This window comes from Pararge aegeria, chromosome 26, assembly GCF_905163445.1.
Source record: "Pararge aegeria chromosome 26, ilParAegt1.1, whole genome shotgun sequence".
In the NCBI taxonomy this organism is placed as follows: Eukaryota; Metazoa; Arthropoda; class Insecta; order Lepidoptera; family Nymphalidae; genus Pararge; species Pararge aegeria.
Genome location: NC_053205.1, coordinates 4,309,048 through 4,332,882, shown reverse-complemented (window position 1 = coordinate 4,332,882; position 23,835 = coordinate 4,309,048). Strand labels below are relative to the sequence as shown.

Below are 23,835 nucleotides of genomic sequence, written 5' to 3'. Positions count from 1 at the left end.
ATTTATATATTTAAAAAAAAATCTTTTATTTGCATAAAACATAAATGTTAAACTTTATTATAGTAATATTGTTTCATTAAAATATAAATATAACCTAAAATAAACTATTTAAAACCATATAAAATCTAAAACGTCCTCGAAACCACCGCAGCGAGGCACAGTTCCTAAGATGCTGGCAGCATTGCCCCTTTCGATGGCCAAACTAATTCGTTGGCCAAGGTAACTGCCCGCTCTAGGATCACCGGTAGACTCGATAACCCTTTTCGATAGTTCTTTGAAAAGGGCTCTTGCCTCCGGACCCCACAGTCCCAAAGTCTCTACTCCAAAAGGCACAAAAATGAAGCTGCTATCCAGGTTTTCAAAAAAAATACCCTTTTAAAAAAATATATATATATAAGAATTGCTCGTTTAAAGATATAAGATATGTCATTAATAATTTAGTTAATAATATCCTCATATCACGCCCTGTTTAGCTTCTGTTACGGGAAAACGTCTCAACGTCTATATCTTCGCTCATAAGCCAGGCCTTCTAGTATAGAAGTCAATTCTTGTATACGATTTTCGTATGGAGCTTTGGGCGTTCTCACCTACAACATAATAAGGTTAGTTTTTATTACACTACAAGTTAGCCCTTGACTGCAATCTCACCTGGTGGTAAGAGATGATGCGGTGTGAGATGGTAGCGGGTTAACCTGTCAGGGAGTATGATAGTCATACCCCTAATCGGTTTCAACGCGACATCGCACCGGAACACTAAATCGCTTAGCGGCACGTCTTTGTCGGTAGGGTGGTAACTAGCCACGGCCAAATCCTCTCACCAGACAAATAATATGAGAGCTTTTTGTGACAGAACTTGACCAGGGAAGAACTACCCCAATGATGATTTCTGCCACCAGGTACTCGTTAGTTTTATCAATAAAAAAATAAACACAAAAAAGACATTATGAAAATAAAGCTCAATTTGCTATACTCCGCGAACAGCAGGAGAATCTGTATGGTGTAATTTATAATTACTTCAATCCGTATACAGATTCTCCTGCTGTTCGCGTAGTATAGCATATTAAGCTATATTTTCACAATATACTAGCGTACCCAGCCCGCTTCGCTGGGCTAGATTTTGCTTTATTTTATTTAAACAATAAACTTACATCATTAAATTTTTAATTTAAGTCTCATAATATATTAAATCATTTATTCCTCTCCGTATTCATTCTCTTCTATTCTCTTCTCGAGCGGGTGAAGATCATTATCTACACCCATGTACACCCAACAATACAATATCATCATAGTAAATAAAAGCTGTATTTGACAGTTTGACAGTTCAAAAATAGGAGTGCTCCGATCGTCACCAAACTTTACAGGATTACTCGCCAGGTCAATCCGGAGATTCCCTGAAAGTTTCATTGAAATCGGTCCAGCTGTTTCGGAGCCTATACGGGACATACCCACACACTTTCTCTTTTATATATATATATATATATATAGATAGATAGATTATGGATTTCCACAAAGTAACTCCTTCTTCTATCCAATACAAAAAAGACACTGGAAATAATTATACCGCTATCTTGGGCTTATCCGCTCCAGTACGTAGAATACGCTCTATAACGAAGTATCCGATCTCCACGAAGCTGATGAAGCTGGCTCCCAAGAACAGCCCCGTTGCACCTCCGAATGACACTAAAGGAGACAACGATAAGTCGGCAAAATAAAAGTCAGGTGGGAAACTCGTAGTGCATTTGTAAAATAACCGTAACGTATTTACGTAGGTAACATAAGCTACAGTACGTAGGTTAAAAAAAATTATAAGGTGGAAAACTCATCGTACGTAAACATAATAACATTCAAGTCGAAACTCACGTTATTAAAAATAACGGGAAGGTAGAAAGCTCACGATACGCTAGCAAAATAACTAAAGGTAGGAAACTCATCGCACGTAAACATAATAACAGTAAAGTAGGAAACTCTCGGTATGTTAACCTAATAACGAGAAAATAGGAAACTTACAGAGGGTACTTTAACAAAATAACGGTAAGGTAGAAAGCTTACGATATGTTAGCAAAATAACAGTCAGTTAGGAAACTCACGATACGTTAGCCAAATAACTAAAGGTAGGAAACTCACGGTACGTGATTAAATCAAATAACGGTAAGTTATGAAACTCATGGTACGTAAACATTATAACGGTAAGGTAGAAAATTCACGGTATGCTAGCAAAATAACAGTCAGTTAGGAAACTCACGATACGTTAGCCAAATAACTAAAGGTAGGCAACTCACTGTACGTCATTAAATAAAATAACGGTAAGTTATGAAACTCATGGTACGTAAACATTATAACGGTTAGGTAGAAAATTCACGGTATGCTAGCAAAATAACAGTCAGTTAGGAAACTCACGATACGTTAGCCAAATAACTAAAGGTAGGCAACTCACTGTACGTCATTAAATAAAATAACGTTAAGTTATGAAACTCATGGTACGTAAACATTATAACGGTTAGGTAGAAAGTTCACGGTATGCTAGCAAAATAACAGATGATTCGTGAGGTTTTGCATATTGGTATATTTACTGAAATAGGTCATAATGAACTCTTCACGAACCTTCCATACCTATTAATTTATGTTATACCTGAGTATATATTTACGAGTAGGTACACGTACCGAAACCATGGTAGGAACGTGACGCATCGTGTTTTTTTGTTATATTAAGGAGTTATTACACTCTACCTCCCAAAAAATTGTACTCACCAACAAGATCCTGGAAGTGGAAAACGATGTTCCGGGTGTACCTCATGCGGGGAGGCTGTACCGTGAAGCCGATCACACCTCGGTACATCAGCGGCCCCTTGGCCCTGCACGGATGACAAAGATGGTCGTACCCAGTCGGGAGCATGAAAATCTCACAGAATTTAAATTCGAAGTTTATTCAAATATTGGATAGAAGCAGGCGTTATTTTGCGAAATCCATGATATATTATGAAAATTAAGCTTAATTTGCCATACTCCGCGAAAAGCAGGAGAATCTGTATTGTGTAATTTATAATAAGAAAACATCCCGAATTAAAAAAAAAACTCCAAGAGATGTCCTGACAGGATACATTAACAAAATCCTTAAAACATTACTTGCTGGAGAAAGCTTATTATAAAATAGACGACTTCCTAAATGAGAATATTTAATATTGACAATAATAAGTCCGCCTCTCGATCTGGTTACAGCGCCCTCACAGGGTTCTATTTCAAATGTAAACATTAGATTGACATTATTTTTTGAATATACAATAATTATGTAATCTGTATGACATTGTAATGGACTTGTAATTAAACAAATAAATAAAAATAATTTCTTCAATCCTTATACTCCACACCAAACAGATCTTTGGCAATGTACCCTCTACGCGCGTTTCGCTCCGACACCGGAGCATCCTCAGGAGATGTCGACTTTGTTGAGATGTTGCAATGCTGTGTTCCGGTCTTAACAATTATTCATTATAAAGTCAACTCCTTTGTGCACAAATCAATAGAGTATCACTGTGTCTAGTCCATAAGGAGATTCCTGCTGTACACATTTTTCTATCCCTATCCCTATCCCTACTATCCTCCTAATATTATAAATGTGAATGTAACTTTGTTTGTTACGCTTTCGCGCAAAAACTACTTAACCGATCCTCATGAAACTTTGTACACATATTCTTGGAAGTGTTAGAAGTAATATAGGATACTTTCTATCAGGACATTAAGTGCGGTTCCTTTGGGAGAGGGGATGAACGTGTTCTACGATTTTACACCATAACTCCGACAAATAATAACCGATTTAAATAATTATTTTTGTACCATAGAGGTTATAATATGTTTTTAATTTTGCCCAAACTTTGTGTAGATCTCATGAATGTGGTTGGAGATAGACTAGAGATAGAGGTAGAGGCTTAGCGATACTGAATACTAAAAACAAAATCAAAAGCAGACGAAGTCGCGGGCAACAGCTAGTAATATTATAAATGTCAATGTAAGTTTGTTTGTTACGCTTTCACGCAAATACTACTTAACCGATCCTCATGAAACGTATTACAAATATTCCTGGAAGTGTTAGAAGTAACATAGGATACTTTACGGGATTTTATCCCGACATTAAGCTCGGTTCCTTTGGTAAAGGGGATGAAAGTGTTTGACCATTTTACACCATAACTCCGACAAACTATAACCGATTTAAATCATTATTTTTGTAGTCTAGAGATTATAATAGGTATTTAATTTTGCCCAAACTTTGTGTAGACCTGGTGAATTCGAGGTAGAGGGCAGAACTCCTCAGCGGACCGCAGCAAACCCCTCATTTAAGGCTAAGCGATACTGAATACTTTAATTTTTTTTGAACTACAACTAAATTGAATGCCACGTCAAAAAACAAAATCAAACGCAGACGAAGTCGTGGGCAACAGCTAGTATGAAATAAAATAAATTATTATAATTATTGTTAATGGAAATGAAAAATACCACCAACCAGATCTGCTCCCCGCAGTTGTCTTCCCGGAAGATAGAGTCCAAGCATTGTTGAACGCACGGGCATTTTATATTGCCGAACGTGGCCAGGATGTGAGAGATCTGCGCCATGCACCACATTCCACTTGTATTGCAAAGTGGACCCTCTGTTTATGTTAATACATATAAATTACTATTAATTACTTTATAAGTTATGTCTTAAGGATCTGTTACGTGGTCGCTTTGCATAGGCATTGGCGTGCATAGAGGTATGCACAGGGTATGCAGATGATACAAAATGAATGAAAATCTCCATTACAAGTTAAAGATACAGGTAGGCTTTTTTAAGTCTAACAATGTTAAGTCATCCTTAAGTCTTTTATTACTCCGTAAATATAAATAAAAATAAAAGGATAACAAAAACAAAAATTACCCGGCTAAGTTTGTTGTGTGCTCTTCTTAGACCAGGTTGCGTTTGGAACCCTCGTAGCTTTAAGTTTAAGTTGGCGTACACAATACAAAATTTATGTATGAACGCTTCATAAGTGCCTGTGATAGGCCTACATGAACAAAGAAATTTGGAATTTTGAATTTTTTGTGGAATATCTGCTTGGGCCGTGAATTACTACTAGTTTCAAAACTCCTCTATGAGTGGGGAGGAAATGACTTCAGGTTAAATACCTTCATTAAAGTAGTAGAAAGGCTTGCATCCGCACATTTTCACGGCGAGGCGACTCTTACAGCCTTGCTGGCAGAGTTTGGTGCTGTGAACCTGCCAACAAGTACTTTCTCATAACTTATTTATTTGATGACGGTGTATTTATTCACCTACCCGCTTAAATTTTGTAATTTTGTTTAACATTAGAGGATTGTGCAATGTCCATACAAACTCAGTAGTGGAGTTTCATGACATCTACTCACGGATGTATACCTACGAGAAGTACGACAACGATTGTAAGAAATAAAATAAATAAAAATAAATTACTCTAATTTATACATTTTTATACTACACAACATAAAATCTCCAGAAAAAAAAATGGCATTTTACATATTTTTTCACAACTCCCTCAATATGGATATTTGATATCCTTACATTACGGGAATTACATTCTAATTTTCAGTGTTCACCCAAAAGTGCTCGACGTGCCTGACGAATTTCTATTAACTTTCAAAACAAAAAGCACACGTGTCTGTGTTGTTCAGTAGGCTCAAAAACTCACCTGTCTGTGTAGCTCAGTAGGCCCAAAAATACACATGTCTGTGTGGTTCAGTAGGCTCAAAAACACACCTGTTTCTGCGGCTCAGTAGGCTCAAAAACTCACCTATCTGTGTAGCTCAGTAGGCCCAAAACACACGTGTCTGTGTTGTACAGTAGGCCCAAAACACACCTTGCTGTGTTGTACAGTAGGCTCAAAAACTCACCTGTCTGTGTGGCTCAGTAGGCTCAAAAACTCACCTGCCTGTGTAGCTCAGTAGGCCCAAAACACACGTGTCTGTGTTGTACAGTAGGCTCAAAAACTCACCTGTCTGTGTGGCTAAGTAGGCTCAAAAACTCACCTGTGTAGCTCAGTAGGCCCAAAACACACCTGTCTGTGTTGTTCAGTAGGCTCAAAAACTCACCTGTCTGTGTGGCTCAGTAGGCTCGTCGGTGTAGTGGCAGTGTCTCCTGCTAGGCGGCAATTCCCTCACCCCGGGCCCCGTGCGGGTCTCTGTTGTACTCTGCGTGGAAGAGAGAAGCAGGGACGCGTACGACGAATACGGTGCAGACAGAGTATCCGCTATGTCGTATGCCGAGTGGACGTAGTACTTTAATTATAAAATATAAATAATTAATTGATATAAAAAATATATAATTATAAAAAAATATTTATATTTAGCATAGAGTTATTTTAAAGAACAAGGACAGAGGGTAACCAAATTGTGTCATAAACTATTTATTATTAATATTACTTTATTAATCAGTCTTTAGCGCAATTTATATATATTTGAATTTATTTATTAAATTTAAAAAACGAACCAAAAGAAACCTATCTTTAGATTTTAAATAGCATAAAGTTAAAATTAACAACAAAAATTTAACCTGTTTATTATAAACTAGTTGTTGCCCGCGACTTCGTCCGCTTTTGTTTTGTTTTTCGAAAGACATGTGCCTCATAAATGTGGCAGCACTTTATATATTTAGGATATCTAAGCCTGGTGTAAAATCGTCAAACACATTCGTCCCCTCTCCCAAGAGAACTGAGCTTAATTTCAGGATAAAAAGCATCTTCTAATACCTTCAGGAATATGTGTACTAAGTTTCGTGATGATCGGTTTAGTAGTTCTTGCGTGAAAGCGTAACAAACAAACTTACATTCACTTTTATAATATTATTAGGGAAGTAGGGATAATAAATACATTATTGTTGAAATCTCGATCACATTACGCTAATCTTAATTATGGAAGATTTTTGAAATGTTAATTAATGGAATTTGTAGGAATGGCCTGGATGAACGTCCGCCTTGTAGTTTTTGCACGTACTCCGAAAGTAATAACGTTTCAACTTGTTTTTGATTTAGTTCAGGTTTTTATTATCAATTTCTTCTAGGAAAGGTCTTGGTAATTTTTCTAAAACACTAGGCAGGAGGTACGCCCATACCCTCTTTCCATAAACATTATTAAATGTTGTTGTACAAAACATAGGTAGGTAGCTTAAATGACGTAAGTTCACAGGTCTAACATTCTTGTGTAATTTGTGACTGTAATTATGATCTAATTCCTGAAATTGGTGGAGTACTGACGTGCGTCAATGTGATCGCACATTTAAAACAAAGAGTGGTTATGCCAGCTAGGAGTCGCTGTGGTCGGATACGGCCAGGAGGATCTGATTCCTAAAACCACTTTGTCATAAACAGACATTACATTACAATATTTAAAAAGCCTTTCGTAATTATTTTTATGTTTGTAAGTATTTAATTTCATCAAGACGATAAAAAAAGCAGACAAATACCCTATTACTAAGCATTTCGAATATCAGACTAAGACAGGATATAAAATTCAACTTACATTGATAAGGTTTGCGTATTCGAATATGTAGAAACAACCTTGCGATGAATATTTGCAGCTATTAGGGATACCCGAAGTTTCGTTCGAGGTCGGTTTCCTAAAAAATAATTATCGTGAAGAATGAAATCGGTTGGCAGAAGCGTCAGAATGCATATATATCAGTTAGTGTAAGCCACGCAATTAAAGAATAGATTTAGACAGAGGGACCGATGTCCTGCTATCGACTTATGGCGCCCACTGAGCCCTTTATTGGTTTCTGAGCGTCATAGTGTTCTACGGTGAATATTTGCAGCTATTAGGGAGACCCAAAGTTTCTTCCGAGTTCGGTTTCCTAAAAAAGAATTATCGTGAAGAATCAAATCAGTTGGCAGAAGATTCAGAATGCATATATATCAGTTAGTTTAAGCCACGCAATTAAAGAATTAATTTAGACAGAGCGACCGATGTATATAAAACGCACTGAGACCCCTTATCGGTTTCTCCGCGTCATAGTGTTCTACATAGCTTGGCCGCATGTCCGGTGTAGTAAGATATAATCGTCGAACGCCGGCTTCCGCAACAGTTATGATGTTCGAAAGTATATATACTTTATCTATAAATATCTTATTTTGCATAAATGAATGGTTTTGTTACCTAATATAAAATTCCAAATTATAAATAAAAAAAAATATTTCCCGCGAAAACGCTCGCCGTGTCATGGCCGCAGTCATGACGTCATAGGCAAATTAGAGCTACATAGAAAGTCCTTGTTACTTGTCATAAGTTTAAAATTTTTGTATTTATTTATTTATATATTCATAAGACACACCAGCAATTAATTGTAACTACATTCATAAAAAAAAAAATGTTTTACAGTTAAAAATTCTGTCTAGTGCCAATACAATAATCAATTATAGGTGTATACAGCATTATCGTTGTTATCTCCGGTCACAATTAATAGCTTCACATATTCTTTGTTATATACGCAAATAATAAGTACTATTTTTGAGGTTCAAGCGAGACAAAATTAGGTTTTTAAACACGTGACGTCATTCGGCGTTTCACCTGTCATGGCGGATCGATAAATCCAATATTTTAGCGATTCTTTGTTACTGTCGTCATGTCTATTGTTTACATCGTCATTTGTCACACTTAAACAAATTGTGACTGTTTCCGGCGGTCAGAACCGGTTACTAACGGGTTCTTCAAACCGTATACGTTTTTTGGTGTGAAACAGCAGGCAGTAAAATCCATACGTTTGCGCCACGGTAAACGATATGACGCTCCTTAGCGTCATGCTCACTCTACGCCACCGCTCTCAACTCTTTTGCCAGGCATCTTTGACACCGATCGGCGGTGTCAAAGATGCCTGGCAAAAGAGTTGCTAATAAATATATTTTATCATCTAAATAATTGTTAAGTACTCTAAAACGCAGAGTTCAATGAAAATATTCCATCCAACTCCAATTTCCCGAGTACAAAATTAAGATCGATGAAGCGATTTTTTTTTAAATTAAATGTCTATAATGTGAAATAAAGTTATAACTTTTAACGTGGATTCATAAAACCATACAATACTTTTTTTTAAATGTTTTGAGGATCTGGGTCTCTAGCTCTTTAGAGCCTACAACTTACACAATAGCGACGTCAGTCAAGGCCAAAGAGTTGATGGCGTAGCATGCGCCGACCTCCGTCATCACTGGTATCCATTTCGGCAGTGTGGTGATCTGATCAGCTGCACTCAGCTTCACACGCTGCTCGGGCATTACCTACAAATTCCCTTACTTGTAATTTTAATACTTCAACTTAATAACATTGATAACAGTTAGTAATGCAAATGTGTTATGTCACAATAATAATAAATAAATTAAATAGTTCAAACAAACTTAAAAAAACACGGTATAAAAAACTAAACTAATATCTACCTTTTAGTTAAGTTTATTTATAAAAGTAAAAATATATAAAATAAATATACCTACACAAATATACTACACACATATATACTACATATAACATACATACACATATAGTATGAACAAATTTATAGTGACAATTAGTGCCTCCTTACACCACTTTTAAAAATCGCAAGGGACTCCAAACGTCGAATGTCACCAGGGACTTACGTCAATAGCCAGTTGAAACAGGTCGACGTTCAGGTCGGTATCGTTGGCGAACTCTTTGTATCCTTCCAGATGGTGGAGATCAGAGTTGGCGACGAGGTCCACAAATCTTCCGTAGTACGAAAACTTGTCGTCGCCTGGCACCGCATTCCAACGGGACTTGATGGCTTTTTGTACCTTCTCCTCAGTTGTACGGTTCTGAAACAGTATTTTTTTTCTTATCTATTTCGGAAGTAGAGAAAGTTTCACGCTCTTGCTCATCTTGTCCTAATCCAAAGGTTGCCTGGCAGAGATCGCTACTAAGCGATAAGGCCGACTTTATTCTACTTCTGTCTTAGTATTTCTATTGTTTTTTTTCCTAACTTCATTGTGGTGTACAAATAAAGAGTTAAATAATAAAAATAATAATAAAGTTTTTCTCTACTTTTTGTTCTCTCTAAGTTGCTTTTATAGTGCAACATTTTTTTTACATGTTATTTTTATATCTATTAATTTTATATATATAAAGTATACAAACATCATTTAATAATTGAAATATTTGCTTTATAATATGACCAAACATAAGCTATGTAAGACTAACTAAAATCTGGCAGCATTGCCCGTTTGGATGGCCAAACTAATTCGTTGGCCGCTCAAGGATCTGACACCTGCTTTGCGGAAGTTCTTCTCCAGCGTGACCAAGGTGGAGTTCTCCCAGTAGCACTGCCAGTAGTCCAGCGACACCGTCAAAGTACTGGAAACACATGCTGATGCTGATGGTGCAAGTAAGAAACCTGCTGCCATGGGAAAGTACAGACATGTCCAGAGCGCTGAACACGCATGCTGTACTCTGGTAACAAACTAGAGACCTGCTCACAAACAGTGGTCCCGTAATGATGTTGCGCTAGGTCCGAAAGTTCTTATCCAGCGTAACCACAGTTGCGTTCTCCCAGCACAGACACGTCCAAAACGCTGAACACGTATTCTGGACACTAATGATAACAAACCAGAGACCTGCTCGCAAGCAGTGATACCCGGCATGATGTAGTGCCAGGTCCGGAAGTTCTTCTCCAGCGTGACCACGGTGGGGTTCTCCCGGTATCGCTGCCACTGGCCCAGCGACACGTCCAGAACCCCCCACAGCGCTGTTGCCAATACGCATATCCACAGCAACCTGGACAGATAACAGAACCCTCCATTACAACAAAATACAGTCTACCAAGTAACGGATATGCTTCACTTCATCATATCAACCCATTATCGGCCCACTACCAGGAAGACAGTTCTGAATAATGCCAGCAAGACTATTCTGAATAATGCCAGCAAGACTATTCTGAATAATGCCAGCAAGACTATTCTGAATGATGCCAGCAAGTATAAATAATGGCAGCTCGATATCGAAGCTCACTCAAGTGAGAAAGATCACTTCGAATGCGATCTCACATAACCTTGATATGATATTCTCTAAACACCCGCAGGGCTATTCTGAATAATGCCAGCTATGCCATGTCTAATATATATAATATATCTTTATATTAAGCGGTGATAGCGCGTTAAAAATATCACTTGCTTCAACGGTAAAGGAAAATATCGTGAGGAAACCTGCATGCTTGAGAGCCATAACACCTAGTGATTGTGACTGTGATTGTTATTGTGATTTTGAATGTGATTGTGATTGTGATTGTGTTTGTGATTGTGATTGCGATTGTGATTGCGATTGTGATTGCGATTTTGATTGCGATTTTGATTGCGATTGCGATAGCAATAGCTACAATGCGACTGTAACTAGTGATAGCGATTACGATAGTGATTGTGATTGTGATTGTGATTGTGATTGTGATTGTGATTGTGATTGTGATTGCGATTACGACTGCGATTGTGATTGTGATAGCGATTGCTATTGCGATTGCGATAACGATTGCGATTGCGCTTGCGATTACGATTGCGATTGTGATCACGTGTATGTGATAAAGATAGTGATAGCGATAGCAACAGTGATAGCGACAGCGATAGCTACAGAAATAGCGACAGCGATAGCGACAGCAATAGCGACAGCAATAGCTACAATGCGACTGTAACTAGTGATAGCGATTATGATAGTGATAGTAATAGTGATTGTGATTGTGATTGTGATTGTGATTGTGATTGTGATTGTGATTGTGATTGTGATTGTGATTGTGATTGTGATTGTGATTGTGATTGTGATTGTGATTGTGATTGTGATTGTGATTGTGATTGTGATTGTGATTGTGATTGTGATTGTGATTGTGATTGTGATTTTGATTGTGATTGTGATTGTGATTGTGATTGTGATTGTGATTGTGATTGTGATTGTGATTGTGATTGTGATTGTGATTGTGATTGTGATTGTGATTGTGATTGTGATTGAGATTGTGATTGTGATTGTGATTGTGATTGTGATTGTGATTGTGATTGTGATTGTGATTGTGATTGTGATTGTGATTGTGATTGTGATTGTGATTGTGATTGTGATTGAGATTGAGATTGAGATTGTGATTGTGATTGTGATTGTGATTGAGATTGAGATTGAGATTGTGAGTGTGATTGTGATTGTGATTGTGATTGTGATTGTGATTGTGATTGCGCTTGTGATTACGATTGCGATTGTGATCACGTGTATGTGATAAAGATAGTGATAGCGATAGCGACAGAAATAGCGACAGCGATAGCGACAGCGATAGCGACAGCGATAGCGACAGCGATAGCGACAGCGATAGCGACAGCGATAGCGACAGCGATAGCGACAGCGATAGCGATAGCGACAGCGATAGCGACAGCAATAGCGACAGCAATAGCTACAATGCGACTGTAACTAGTGATAGCGATTATGATAGTGATAGTAATAGTGATTGTGATTGTGATTGTGATTGTGATTGTGATTGTGATTGTGATTGTGATTGTGATTGTGATTGTGATTGTGATTTTGATTGTGATTGTGATTGTGATTGTGATTGTGATTGTGATTGTGATTGTGATTGTGATTGTGATTGTGATTGTGATTGTGATTGTGATTGAGATTGTGATTGTGATTGTGATTGTGATTGTGATTGTGATTGTGATTGTGATTGTGATTGTGATTGTGATTGTGATTGTGATTGTGATTGTGATTGTGATTGTGATTGTGATTGTGATTGTGATTGTGATTGTGATTGTGATTGAGATTGAGATTGAGATTGTGATTGTGATTGTGATTGTGATTGTGATTGTGATTGTGATTGTGATTGTGATTGTGATTGTGATTGTGATTGTGATTGAGATTGAGATTGAGATTGTGATTGTAATTGTGATTGTGATTGAGATTGAGATTGTGAGTGTGATTGTGATTGTGATTGTGATTGTGATTGCGCTTGTGATTACGATTGCGATTGTGATCACGTGTATGTGATAAAGATAGTGATAGCGATAGCGACAGTGATAGCGACAGCGATAGCTACAGAAATAGCGACAGCGATAGCGACAGCGATAGCGACAGCGATAGCGACAGCGATAGCGACAGCGATAGCGACAGCGATAGCGACAGCGATAGCGACAGCGATAGCGACAGCGATAGCGACAGCGATAGCGACAGCGATAGCGACAGCAAAAGCGACAGACATAGCGATAGCGACAGCAATAGCTACAATGCGACTGTAATTAGTGATAGCGATTATGATAGTGATAGTAATAGTGATTGTGATTGTGATTGTGATTGTGATTGTGATTGTGATTGTGATTGTGATTGTGATTGTGATTGAGATTGTGATTGTGATTGCGATTGTGATTGCGATTGCGATTGCGATTGCGATTGCGATTTCGATTGCGATTGCGATAGCGACAGCGATAGCGACAGCAATAGCTACAATGCGACTGTAACTAGTGATTGTGATTGTCATAAACATGGTGATAGCTATAGGGACAGCGATAGCTACAATGCGACTGTAACTAGTGATAGCGATTATGAAAGTGATTGTGATTGTGATTGTGATTGTGATTGTGATTGTGATTGTGATTGTGATTGTGATTGTGATTGTTATTGCTATTACGATTGCATTTGTGATTGTGATAGCGATTGCTATTGCGATTGCGATAACGATTGCGATTGCGCTTGCGATTACGATTGCGATTGTGATCACGTGTATGTAATAAAGATACTGATAGCGATAGTGACAGTGATAGCGACAGTGATAGCGACAGCGATAGCGACAGCGATAGCGACAGCGATAGCGACAGCGATAGCGACAGCGATAGCGACAGCGATAGCGACAGCGATAGCGACAGCGATAGCGACAGCGATAGCGACAGCGATAGCGACAGCGATAGCGACAGCGATAGCGACAGCGATAGCGACAGCGATATCGACAGCGACAGCGATAGCGACAGCGATAGCGACAGCGATAGCGACAGCGATAGCGACAGCGATAGCGACAGCGATAGCGACAGCGATAGTGATTGTGTTTGTTATTGTGATTGTGATTGTGATTGTGATTGAGATTGTGATTGTGATTGCGATTGTGATTGCGATTGCGATTGCGATTGCGATTTCGATTGCGATTGCGATTGCGACAGAGATAGCGATAGCGACAGCAATAGCTACAATGCGACTGTAACTAGTGATAGCGATTATGATAGTGATAGTGATTGTGATTGTGATTGTGATTGTGATTGTGATTGTGATTGTGATTGTGATTGTGATTGTGATTGTGATTGTGATTGTGATTGTGATTGTGATTGTGATTTTGATTGTGATTGTGATTGTGATTGTGATTGTGATTGTGATTGTGATTGTGATTGTGATTGTGATTGTGATTGTGATTGTGATTGTGATTGTGATTGTGATTGTGATTGTGATTGTGATTGTGATTGTGATTGTGATTGTGATTGTGATTGTGATTGTGATTGTAATTGTGATTGTGATTGCGATTGCGATTGCGATTGCGATTGCGACAGAGATAGCGATAGCGACAGCAATAGCTACAATGCGACTGTAACTAGTGATAGCGATTATGATAGTGATAGTAATAGTGATTGTGATTGTGATTGTGATTGTGATTGTGATTGTGATTGTGATTGTGATTGTGATTGTGATTGTGATTGTGATTGTGATTGTGATTGTGATTGTGATTGTGATTGTGATTGTGATTGTGATTGTGATTGTGATTGTGATTGTGATTGTGATTGTGATTGTGATTGTGATTGTGATTGTGATTGTGATTGTGATTGTGATTGTGATTGTGATTGTGATTGTGATAGCGATAGCGACAGTGATAGCGACAGCGGTAGCTACAGAAATAGCGACAGCGATAGCGACAGCGATAGCGACAGCGATAGCGACAGCGATAGCGACAGCGATAGCGACAGCGGTAGCTACAGAAATAGCGACAGCGATAGCGACAGCGATAGCGACAGCGACAGCGATAGCGACAGCGATAGCGACAGCGATAGCGACAGCGACAGCGACAGCGACAGCGACAGCGATAGCGACAGCGATAGCGATGGAATTCCGCAAACTAACGCCTGCTTCTATCCAAGATGCCGGAACTCCAAATTGATTTTTGGAGTTCAATTTAGAACGACTTTAAAGATACCTTTCAATCCAGTGCCTCTTTGGTGCTGCTATGTGATTAAACCCGTGGATGCTGGTCTGCAGGCAGAATGACTTCCAGCCATTTACGATGCCACCCAGAACTCCTCGACTCCATTTGAAGAACGGATTCTGTTGTGGTTCTGGTGAATACATCGCCTCAAAACAGAGTGGCCTGGAAATACCCACCGGAGGCTTTTAAATGGGACTTTATTTTGATAATATATAGTCAAAGTCAAAGTCAAATATTTCTTTATTCAAATAGGCACATAGATGGCACTTTTGATGCGTACATTACATGTAAAATATGAAATAGGAGTGAGTTGATGGCGATAAATAAATTCGTCCTTAAACATACGGCTGAAAACCAGTGCTGCGCGTTTTAGTTTGCAGCTATACTGAGCCAGTTCCTTTGTCACACACTTTTTTAAACAAAGAAATCAAACTCAAAATCTAGCGCACCCACGCACACGGTAACGCTCTCACACACACACACGCGTCAATTATTTGCTTTTCATGAGAGCAATACTTTAACAGAAATAACTGTACAGTGTTGTAATACAAAAGTTGTAACAACAAGGCTGTAATTTTTTTGAGAAGGTTTTTTTTTTAGTTTTTTGCAATCATACACGCCGCGCTGGTTAGTGGAGTTGCAGTCTAAGTTGGTTACGGGCTGACCTGTTAGGAGTATGGCAGTTAAACTTAACCTGTACCCCTAATCAATTTGACGTGACACACACAGCGCTCACCACTGATCCAGGGAGGTCGTGTAAAGAGGTCTACTACTTTAATATAAAAAAAAATAAGAATTGCTAAGGAAACGGAATAGCCCACCAACCGTCATTGGAGCAGCGTGGTGGGTCTATGTTATTTTATGTATGTTTATAGGTGCAACAGAATGTACGCTATTGCATTAGGAAAAGTCCTGTAATACTAGTCGTAAGATAAAAAAATAATTTAAAAAAAAAATAATGAGATAACCAACCATCTTTCCACGCATAAGATAATGCACGCATCGGATGCTCCCAAAAGGAATATTTTTCGTGACGTTTACGTGACGGGATTTAGCGTGACGAAACCAGTAGTTCCTGAGATTACAGCGTTGCACCAAACAAACTCTTCAGCTTTATAATGTTAGTGCAGATTATAAAAGACTTACCTACAGCAGTTCCTGTGAGTAAATGTATTTAAAAATGCACCAATAAAAAATAATTTTACCGTGTTTTCTCGTTTCGTGTGTTGTTTGCATCAGTTTTAAAATTAATCACGGAAGCCATTTTGGTGTTTAATTAATGGATTTTTCATGTAGTTAGAAGCTAATAACGATTGACATCTAATAACACACGGTTATGTTAGAGCCAAGTTTGGAATATAGTTAAAGGTGTAATCGGCCGTTTGTTATCTGTACTTACTAAAAATAATCTTGAGTCCATTTTTATGGTTTTTCGAGGTTATCAGTTCGGTTGCTAGCTACCCGTCACTACTAGCCTCTCTGCGATCTGAGGGGAGGGTTCAAGCTGTCCTGGTCCCCTCCTTGCTAGCGCGGGAGCCGCAACAATCGGTTGGGGTGGATGTTAGACGTCCAGGAGTAGACGTAGTAGGAGACGACCAGGGTATACAACAGGTTCCCCGGGCGTCTAACAAAGCCAAAGAGGGTCATGCCGTGGAGGTTTTTAGTTCGGATATACCCACCCCCTTTAGAGGGGGAGTCCCACATAACCTCCGTCCTGCCCAAGGGGGGTAGCAATAAAGCTTTTCCAACACGCCAAAAAAAAAAAAGGGTATCAGTACGGTTGTATTTTTTTATGTGTTACCTCAGAACTCTGTCATTATAAATCGATTTAAAAAATTAGGTACTTTTTTGTTTGGAACGGTATAGTTCCTATTTGGTCCCATTTTCATCAGGTCATGATCTGTTGCAGGGATCCTGGATGATGCCTTTCAAATATTATAGGGACACCTTTAGTGATTTGAGTATTTTTCAAAGTAACTAGAGCATTTGCATTCGAACACACAATCACACAATAATAAGTATTAGTACACGGGTTGCGCTTCGATTATGGTATACCAATGGTCACAATAAAGCTGCTGGTGAAGTGGTGAGAGAACTCCTCAACCATTAGATAACGCCCTAGATTCGGGCAAAGAAATATAATTTTTTTATTTGTGGAACAAGTTTGTAATGCTTTATCTTTTCATTATATCTGCAATAACTTACAGAAAACAATTTCGATGTTTCACATCTGCCAGGCGTCCCGTGACGGCTCACACGTTTTATTTGTTTCAATATATTTATTTTATTTTTATTTATAAATATAACCTAAAATAAACTATGTAAAACTAAATAAAATCTAAAACGTCTTCGAAACCACCGCAGCGAGGTACAGTTCCTAAGATGCAGCATTTACCCTTTGGATGGCCAAATTAATCCTTAGGCCAAGGTCTGAGGCTGCCCGCTCCAGGATCACCGGTAGGCTCGATAGCCCTTTTTGATAATTCTTTAAAAAGAGCTCGTGTCTACGGACTCCACGGTCCCAAAATCTCTTCTCCTCTTGGCCTGCTCGGCACTGGTAGCAGCCGCACCCACCATTAACGAGGTGGCCTGGATGTGTGAACCAGCTAGGGTATCGACACAAGTTGCATACCACACAAGTGACCTTCCCAGCCTCCAAGGTATGAGCGTCATACCATCAGGTTGGATGATGTGGTGCTATGGCGAGAAAAGCGACCTGCGCTTCTTAAGCAGGAGAGTCCATGGTGGCCTTCGGTGTCAACGCTGTCACCGCAGTGGCATCGATGAGGCTGAATTATAGAGGCGCCAATCACCACTGACAGAGTGGTGTGGTTTAGCATAGTGCCCAGGTTAGCTGAAGGGAGAGCATATGGCCAGTAGCCGGATTCCTTAGCAGAGAGAGCGAGAGGACGGTCTCTTTTAATTATTTATTTATTCATAAGACACACCAGCCATTAATTTTAACTAAATTCATAAAAAAGATGGCAGTTGGTCTAAATGTGTGTTTGAGTTTGTGTGTGTGTGAGTGTGTGTGTGTGTGTGTGTGTGTGTGTGTGTGTAATGATGAGATGTCAAGTTAAATTTAGGCAGAAAATACTTTCCTTGCTACACGCCATACTACGCCATACTATATAAAAGGGAATACGAGGTATATGATTTATACCTAGTATTTTTTTAAATTTTATTTGGCACCGACTTAGAAATGTCGTAGAAAATATTCATTTCTTGCTTATTACTTGCATAACAAAGTCGGTTTTTTTTGGAAAAAAAAAATTAACAGTCTTATACACATATCATTAACAACTTTCCGCAGACTATAGCAAATTAAGCTTAATTTTCATAATTCATTCCGTTGCATTTCCTCAGTCGCCTTCTAATCTGCCGTCACTACATCAAATAACTTGACTTTTTAACAAAGCAAAGTCAATTATTTCTCTATTCAAATAGGCACATATATTGCACGTTTGATGCGTTCATTACATACAAAATGTGTACATAGCAGTGAGTAGTGATGGCGATAACTACATTCGTAAACTTAGGTACTCGTACAAAATGATAAGAAATCTTGAAATTTCTTTTCACTAGAATTATATCGTCATAAAGGCTTTTCAAAGAAACCGTTTTATTTTTCTCTGTAATCGATAATTTGCTTTGAATCACTCATAGCTAGGTACATCGTATAACTTGTTGACAATTTTTTTTTTTTAATCCTAATTTTATAACATACAGGACTCGTACTAAATACAGCAGTACTGTCACTGTACAGACTGTCATCGAAAGAGGAATTATTATTGGCTCTTCTCGTTACCAATCCCAACCAATCGCAACAGTTTTCTTGCTGTCAAATTTGACTTTTCCTGCTAAGGCATCCGAAATAGTCATGAATAATGAAAATTATTATCTTATGACTGGCTTCACTTCACTTCACTTTCTGGGGGCCGAGTTCGAATCCCAGCACGCATCTCTAACATTTCTAAGTTATGGGCGTTTTAAAATATCACTTGCTTCGCCGGTGAAGGAAAACATCGTGAGGAAGCCTGCATGCCTGAGAGTTCTACATACATTTCTCAAAGGTGTGTGGGGTCCACCAATCTGTACTAGGCCATCGTTGTGGACTACGGCCTTAACCCCTTTTTGTGGGAGGAGACCCGTCTGTAGTGGGCGGGTTGATGACTAGGTGTTTCGCGCGGAATCGCTTGGTTTCATGTGATGAAAAGTAGCTGTATGTAAAAATCGAGCGTATTGGTTGATGGCGTCGCATGTAGGAAGGACAAACAAACAAATACATTTTCTCATTTATAATTTTAGTTTCATTAGTACAGATAGTAGCAATACCAAGGATCCAGCTTTCAGAGTCAGTGACGTCATTAATGAAATACCAGCTGTTGCCCACGGCTTCGTACGCGGTTTTTTCCCGGGATAAAAAGCAGCCTTTGTGTTAATCACGGGTGTAATCTGTCTCCTTTCTAAAATTCAGTCAAATTGTTCAGTAGTTTTTGCGTGGAAGAGTAACAAACATCCTTCCATCCATACATACAAACTCTCGTATTTATAATATTAGTAGGATACACCTAGTGTATAGGCCGGAATTTTCAGCAGAAGTAGATATTTTGTGACACAGCCGTGTGAGAGAGCTAGCCCGGGGAAGTACTACTGCCATGTTTATTTCTGCCGCATTGCTGTGTCCCACAGGGCTATTCTGTATCACAGTTGACAATAATAGCTATCCACTGTTGGAATTTGCCATCAAATACCGTCCAACCCATTTTTATTAGCGAACTAAAAAACATAGAAGTCGGTCTTTCTAACAAATTGTTTTTCAAATCAAGACTAATTGACATATGCGCACGTACAATGAATCAAATCGCAAAACACATGATTGGTTCTAATGAACGTCATACAGCACGGGATCAGCCGTGATTGGCCGGCTGTTAATCTATCAGCATTGTGATTAGCGAACTAAACGTATGCGGGGCACACTTCATAAGCCACTCCCACCGAGGCTTTGTTTTCGTTGGGCAATTTTTAAGCAGTAGTTAGGTTTTTATATACCTATTATAGAAGATCGATTGGCGCAATGGGCAGCGACCCTGCTTTAGACCAAGACCGTCGGTTCGATTCTCACAGCTAGAAAATAAGTGTGTGATGAACATGAATGTTTTTCAGTGTCTGGGTGTTTATTTTTATATTAAAAGTATTGTAACTTATGAGACGTCAGCCAGTGCACCGACCACAGATTATAGAGACAATCTGTCAAACAGCTACAGTATCTATGTACATTATTCATAAAAATATACATCAGTTATCTTAGTACCCATAACACAAGCTCCGCTTACTTTGAGGTATGGAGGGTAGAGGTAAGGAGAGTCATCTTATATGGGAGAAAAGTTGAAAAAGTGTCCAGTGTATGCGCTTAATAACAGTTCAAAAATCCTCCACAATGGCGCTGGTGGATGCACAGGGTATGGTATGAATGTAGCAATCGTAGATGAATTGAAGTATGCCGAGTTAAAAAATTTAATGTCATTATCGACTAAAGTAGTTAATTATTGAGAATTTCAACAACTTACGTTGTACAAAATATTGTGGTAAATATATATAACCTTACTTCCTTGTATCTCCATACTTCCTTGTTTATTTTTCAAGCCTACTCTAACAATATTTATATTTGGCGCTTCTTTTAAGAGTTACCCTGATGCAAATGTGGCGCCATCCTAATTTAATACATTTTGACGACACTTTTTCATATACACAGATGACTCTCCTTACCTCTACCCTCCATACTTAGTACCCATAACACAAGCTCCGCTTACTTTGGGGCTAGATGGCGACATGTGTATTGTCGTAATATATTTATTTATTCTATTTTTTCGTCAGCCGATAATAATACTGACGATAATTGACGGCCGAGTGGCGCAATGGGCAGCAACCCTCTCTCTCGTGTTTCGGTCGTGGGTTGGATTCCCACAACTGGAAAATGTTTGTGTAATGAACATGAATGCTTTTCAGTGTCTGGGTGTTTATCTGTATATGTGTATTATATTCATGAAAAAAAAAATTATATTCAGCAACTAACTTAGTACCCATAACACAAGCTACGCTTACTTTGGGGCTAGATGGCGGTGTGTGTATTGTCGTAGTATATTTATTTATATGTATAAATACATTACGTTATTGTATCTGCCAACTGAGTTGAAATAAACTGTTGGAAACTTGGGTTTCAGAATGCAAAATATGTTTTCAACAGGTTTTTTGCTGGCAATTTTCCAGTGGCTAGCTAAATTTGGTGTCAACTGAGATACAGAATCGGCCTGCTGGTGTGAAGCGTGGTTGCCGGTGTATTTACAGGCTCACTTTGCAGGACGTGTACCTAAAATGTCCTGCGTGTTATAACTCTGTTTATAGGCAATTGTTCTTGGTCGGTCAATTATCATAATTATATTAAATAAAATCCCTGACATTCGTATGGGATTAACTAATAAACATAGCTTCACAAATTTTGATGAATTCATTCATGAAGATTTTTTTTATTTTTTATGATGCTTTTCAAAACTACTCGGGATATTTTTGACGCCCTCAAACCTTAGTAGGATCTTAGGGATATGAGTGAATGGGTAAAACAAAAAAGCAAATCAACTTCGGAGCAATTTATTTCATACAATATTTATAAAACATTAAACTACATATTATTATTTAGCAATAAGTTACATATGTATTAGCCTATATTAATAATGTATAGGAAATATAGTTAAAATAGACCTCCAATGTATATTCCACAATCCAGTGTTCCTAAGGCAAGTTTTTAAGTTAAAAAACTTAACGAGTGAGTTACTTTAAGATGTCAAATATTTCATACATTTTCAACTCACGACATTTTGTCGTTCGCTAACCGCAATGTGACGTTTCTGAACTTAAAAACATCTTAGGCATCTGCATACATTTGACAAATTTAACAAAATATCATGTTTTTTTCTTCTTATTTGCTCTTTCGCTTTTAATTGTGCCAAAACAGCACTTTGAACTTCACCAATGTCACGTGCAATGGACCCCAGGGGGTATTTTGTTTTAATTTACTGAATTTAGTGTTATAACTACGACAAAACCATACATAATCGGCAAACTGTCATGATTTCGCAATTATAATCAAATTTGACAATATAATACCATGATTTAAAAATTGTACACGAATTTCATGATTTGAGATTGCATATACAGACAAAATTTTGTGTTTCCACAACCTGATTCGTTTTTGAAAAATAGTAACATCGTTTTACAGCTCCGTAGTATAAATACGACAAAATATCACATTTTGGCAGATCCTATAGTTGACAGATTGTCATGAAAATACAAATCAGTGCAAGATTAGACAGATTCAAGCAACTCCGTCGTTATGTTTGATAAATTTTAAATATAAAACTTACTGGGGTTTCGCAACTATTTTTATTTATAGTATTATTATAAACAATAATGTCCTATGCCTAATGTCCCAAATTTATCTTTATTACCAAATTAATCAGGAAACCCAAAAATCACTCTCCTACCATATTATTCAAAATTCAAATAGGTAATACCACTCAATATTGCTAAGAAAAAATATTGTTTTTAATATTTTAATATTAAAAAATATAAGTTAAGTTTATCATGCAATTTTTTGTGATAAAACGATAAAAGTGATCATTGGATATCCTAACAACTATGGCAATTTGTGTGTTGCTAGATATTCTTCCGCATAGTTTTTTTGAACGTAACAATAACAAATGTTTTAGCCATAAACAATCATATTTACAAGTACAACTAAAAAGGGCGCTAACCCACGGGCCACTTTTTCTGTTTCACTGCACTACTTTTTTCCTTACTTGTTTTATATTTCAAACAATCGTTTCATTACATTTAATAAAAACAAATCAAATTAAAAAAAAAGTTTTATTTATGAATGTTTGTTTTTATTATTTTATTTTTATTTTTAAAACATAGTTAACACTAAAAAGTAATGAAAAGAGTGTCTACTTAATTAATAACAAGTAAGAAAAAAATATATAGCTACAGTCGCCATGTTTAACTGAGATTCATGAACTCGGACACCCTTAGATACGTACTTCCTTTCCACCTCTGCATGGGTAAAGGCGGGAAAAAAAAAATTATCCACTCAAAAGGGATAAGATTAACTAGTCCAACTGCTAAAGTACGGCAATGGAAGTTGAGGAGGGGCGGGGGAAGTTTAGCATTAAAAGTGCTTTTTTTGGATTTTATATCCACCCGTGCGCCGATGCTCCAGTGGATAAAACTTTGGGGATAAACATTCTGTCCTATCCCCGTGGAGCTGGAAAGGTCTTCCTGCCCATGGAAGCCGTGCTAGGAAACCTTTTGAGCTATTTTTTTTCCCCTGAAAATTATTGTACTTTCCATTTCTATAACGTATTCGCATATCGAACTTATTGAATGTATTGCATTGATTTACCACATACTAGGTTATCGAATAATAAAATTCAATTTTAGAGCAATGATGTTAACCTAAATAACTTACTATCCCTCTATACTGGAGTGGAGCCATGTGCCAAGGATGACCCACAGTTTTAGTAAATAAATTATGACTACAATGGTACAATGCTTTTCAACCCAAAACATCTAGCGATGCTAATAACTTT

General features: G+C 37.9%; 1 protein-coding gene across 1 annotated transcript; it reads right to left on the bottom strand.

Moving 5' to 3' along the window:
• Positions 1-494: 494 nt before the first annotated feature.
• LOC120635032 lies at positions 495-23,741 on the bottom strand. Its single transcript, XM_039905939.1, has 13 exons — positions 23,715-23,741; positions 20,165-20,193; positions 15,182-15,256; positions 10,611-10,770; positions 9,621-9,815; positions 9,133-9,266; positions 7,519-7,615; positions 6,094-6,279; positions 5,155-5,245; positions 4,496-4,640; positions 2,749-2,852; positions 1,562-1,680; positions 495-587 (listed from the first exon to the last, which is right to left on the bottom strand). Exons 1-13 carry the CDS (start codon positions 23,739-23,741, stop codon positions 495-497), a joined length of 1,455 nt encoding a protein of 484 aa, XP_039761873.1.
• Positions 23,742-23,835: the final 94 nt, after the last annotated feature.

Bases quoted from the DNA above. Each gene is read 5' to 3' on its own strand.
- LOC120635032 (XM_039905939.1), bottom strand. From the start codon at position 23,741: ATGGCTCCACTCCAGTATAGAGGGATA. The intron at 10,771-15,181 runs GTATCTTTAAAG...TTATCTGTCCAG, and splicing joins AAGAGGCACTGGATTGAAAG to GTTGCTGTGGATATGCGTAT. The intron at 5,246-6,093 runs GTGAGTTTTTGA...ACTTGTTGGCAG, and splicing joins CTACTGAGCCACACAGACAG to GTTCACAGCACCAAACTCTG.